The sequence below is a fragment of the Magnolia sinica genome, chromosome 19 (assembly GCF_029962835.1).
Source record: "Magnolia sinica isolate HGM2019 chromosome 19, MsV1, whole genome shotgun sequence".
In the NCBI taxonomy this organism is placed as follows: Eukaryota; Viridiplantae; Streptophyta; class Magnoliopsida; order Magnoliales; family Magnoliaceae; genus Magnolia; species Magnolia sinica.
In genome coordinates this window covers 40,628,324-40,632,420 of record NC_080591.1, presented here as the reverse complement: position 1 = coordinate 40,632,420, position 4,097 = coordinate 40,628,324, and the positions used below count along the sequence as shown (strand labels likewise).

Sequence of the window (4,097 nt, the reverse complement as noted above, 5' to 3'; positions counted from 1 at the left end):
CTTTGATGGACCATACCAACCTATGCGGGGCCCACTGATTTTTGTGATGAATCCACCCCATCCATCTGTTTTTCATGATCATTTTAGTACATGTGGTCAAAATTGAGACACATCTAAGAGTCAAGTGGGCCATACGCGAGGGAAAATTGGGGAAAGAAATTCCTACCGTTGAAACCTTTCTGGGCCATAAAAGTTTTGAATCAATATGATATTTCTATTTTCCATTCATCTAGATCTTCTTGACATTATCAATAGGTTGGATTGCAAATAAACATTACAAAAACCTTACGAAGGGCCCTTTGGATTTTTTAATGTTGAGGCACTCAATCACTATCGTTTCTTGTGGTGTGGTCCACCTGAGATTTGGATCCGCAAAATTTTTGGTATCCTATCCTAAAATGGGCTGAAAAAAAATGGATGGACGACGTTGATATACAACACATCATCAAGGTACAACACATCATCAAGGTGGGCCCCAAGGTAGAGGTAACACCCACTAAGTTGTTACCCGGGTACCTAATTCGTAACCCTATTTTGGGGATGCTGATTGTGTAGTGCTATGTGGGCCCAGCATGATATATGTGTTTTATCCAAGCCGTCCATCTATTTTTCTAGATCAGTATATAGCATGAGCTCAGAAATGAGGGAGATCCAAATCTCAAGTGGACTACATCACAATAAATAGTGGCGATTGCCCACCATTAAAAACTTCCTAGGTCTCACTGTGATGTTTATTTGTCATCCAACCTGTTGATTAGGTCACGCACACTTGGATGAACGGAAAACACAAATATCAGCTTAATCCAAAACTTTCGTGGCCCTAAGAAGTTTTTAATGGTGAGTGTTCAATCACCACTCTTTCTTATGGTGTGGTCCAAATGAGATTTGGATCTGCCCCATTTTTAAGCTCATGCCATTAAATAGTCTGTAAAAATGGATGGATGGCATGGATAGGGCATGTACATCATGGTGGGGCGCACAGAGCACTGTCAGTAGCCACCTTGCTAGGAAATCCAGGCAATTGGTGTCCTTGTTTTGGTGGATCCCTAATTATGGGGCCCACCATAATGCATGTCCCTTACATGCACACCGTCCATCCATTTTTAAAGTTCATTTTTGGGCAGGATCCTGCTCAAAAATGAAGCAGGTCCAGGTCTTAGGTGGACCACAACACTATTAACAGTAGTGATTGAATCCCCACCATTAAAACTTCATGGGGTCCATCGGAATTTTTATTCGCCATCCAACCTATTGGTAAGGTCACAAAGACCCGGATGAAGAGACCACACAAATATCAGCTTGATCCAAAGCTTTTGTGGCCCATGAAAAGTTTGTAATGGTTGATTACCACTATTTCCTGTATTATGATCCACCTGAAAAAATATTAAAATATTAATTTCTTTTTATATCTTTTGCTATTAAATACATTGGTTGTGTTTTCATGCATTTCTTGATCCATTTATAAATGTTATGCATCATATTTGAATATGGTTGCCTTAGTTCAATCAGATAATGCATAGCTTAGGACGACCCTATACAAAAGAAACCTATCATGTGTACTTCTTTTTTTGAGATTTTATAATTTAAAAGTGTGTATTAAGGTCTTTTTTAATAAACTCTCAAGTTTCATTGAAAAATTCAACCATTTTCCCAATGTTTCCCCATGTTTCCGAAAAAGTGTGATAAATTATGCAATACAAACAATATATCCCCTGCGATAACTGATACATATCTATATCCCAAGGTTGCGATACATTACACGATACCGATATTTCGAACATTGGGGAGGACAATGTTTGTTTGTGGGAAGGAGGAAGAGTTTTTAGACATTGTTTGTTTGTGGCTCTGTGTATATGCAATTATTTTCTTATAATATTTAATGTGCTATTTATCAGCCGTAGCCGTCCTTGTTCACGACCATTAAGTTGTTGGTTCGCCACATAGATATAATTGTTGCAAGTCTTGACTGACGTACAATGGCTCTATTGATTATATTGGCCACATACAATTGTGATAACTACCATGGCTTTCCAAGTAGCAAGTTTTGATAGTGAACCTGTTTTGCAGGTCATTGTTAGCATTGTTGGTCTTCTTTTTGTTGGGAAGTTGCTAGAGCCAATATGGGGTCCCAGGGAGTTCTTGAAGTTTAATGTTGTTGTTAACTTTTTAACTTGGTTTGCATCTTTATCACCGCTATAACAGTGTACTACATAACGAGGCAGGAAAGCTTCCTGTAAGTATTCCCATGCTAACATCCATACCTTCTCTAAGAAGGATTATTAACTTCCAGCGTTGTTATTTTTGCTTCTGTTTTGGCAGTTATACACCTCTTTCTGGCTTCAATGGGGTCCTTTTGGGGTTCCTGGTTGGCATTAAGCAACTTATTCCTGATCATGAGCTGGGTGTATTGAAGATTAAAGTGAAGGTGTGATAGAGGCAATGTTTTATCCAACTTCCAGTGCTCCTAGTTGCATTGGGACACTTGACAGTCCAGTCCATCGATCCATTCTGTTCACTAGGTCCAGCACACTTTTCATGGGCTGACATCTAAACATCACCCTGATCTGAAAAATATTGACTATTTGATCAATGGCCTTTAATAAGGACTGTCAAGACCATTTACACAAACAATTTGATCATCTATTTGTTAGGTCCCATCATGAATTGCTTATGATTTTAAAGAATCATGTTTTTTAGGCAATCATAACCATCTCATCCATGGATTGGAAAAAAGGATGCTATAGAAAAAGCCAGATCAATGTTGGACTGGACCATATAATCGGTGCAATTTTTGCATGGTAGCCCACAAAGTGTTTTCTGGACTTGATGGAAAGTTCAGGTCAATCGATTGGACTGTCCAAGTAAATCAATGCAACTGGGAGCACTGGATCATTTCTCTTTTTCTTTTGCTTTGATTTTAAGTGTACTTGCATCTCCCAGGAATTTGGCTGACACCATCTTCTTTGTACCTTTCGGATCTTCAGCAGTGGATTCCATCCCTTGTTGTTTTGGTATCAATAGCTGTAAGCTTCTTTATAACAGAATCGGCATCTTACCTTCCAACTTTAATATTTGGCATCTACATGAGTTGGATTTACCTGCGCTATCTCCAAAGGAAACCTGAAACAAACCTCAAGCGAGACCCAAGTGATGAGTTTGCCTTCTCCACCTTCTTCCCTGAATTTTTGCGGTAATATGCATACCCTCTTCAACCATTTCTTTCATTTGAGGAAATCAATAACATTATCACCCCTATCTTTGTTCTTGAGGGAGCTTCTTGCCATTGGGATTTGCAGGCCAATTATCGATCCCATTGCATCTATATTTGATCGGATGTTTTGCAGCAGATCTGAAATTTCCAATGAAGCCGAGGGTAATACTTTGGGAGCTACTCCATTGCCTGGTTCGGACCCTATTGAGGAATCCAGGAGGAGGTACATCTCTTAGTATCTTGACATCATGCCTTTAATTGGATTCGTGCATTTCTTTAGGGTGTGTTTTGATTTTGTAAAAACCTTGGTTGGCTATGCAAAGGAAATCAGTTTCCTTTGATGTGACAGTTTCTTCCCTTTGTGAAACACATATAAAAAAGGTGGAAATCAATTTCCTTTTTCAAATTATTCCTCAAAGGCGACTAAAACCTTTTCCTCTCTAAGACCCTTTGATGTGACGTTTTAAATGAACATTGTTACACTTTTTCTTGGTAGATTTTCCATGCAAATTCATGGTGCAAGACAAACAAGTGAAAGGTATTTTCTTTCCATTGAGCTGATATCATGTTTATGACAGCTTAGGACAGCATGGTAATTCTCCTTTTGATTCTAATGTTTTTTTATTTTTATTTTTATTTAATTAAATTGAGATGTAAACTAGTACAATAATTTGCAAGATTCTTGATGGGGATTTTCTCCTCATTGCTGGGTTTGATGAAATCGAACTAGTTTCGATATCATCGATAATTGTCGGGATTTTTCACCGCTGGTCACTAGACAATTTTGGTCCTGTTTTGATATCATCGAAGGACCTTAGATGATATCGAACGCTATCATCAAGAGACCTTCGATGACATCGATAATTGTCAGAATTTTTCACCCCTG

At 38.4% G+C, this 4,097-nt stretch overlaps 1 protein-coding gene across 1 annotated transcript; it reads left to right on the top strand.

The window, feature by feature from the left end:
- The first annotated feature begins 2,325 nt into the window (after positions 1-2,325).
- Positions 2,326-3,819, top strand: LOC131235301 (rhomboid-like protein 19). The gene is made up of 4 exons (XM_058232444.1): positions 2,326-2,425; positions 2,985-3,190; positions 3,297-3,434; positions 3,708-3,819. Exons 2-4 carry the CDS (start codon positions 3,084-3,086, stop codon positions 3,784-3,786), a joined length of 324 nt encoding a protein of 107 aa, XP_058088427.1. The 5' UTR covers positions 2,326-2,425; positions 2,985-3,083; the 3' UTR covers positions 3,787-3,819.
- The last annotated feature ends 278 nt before the right edge of the window (positions 3,820-4,097 follow it).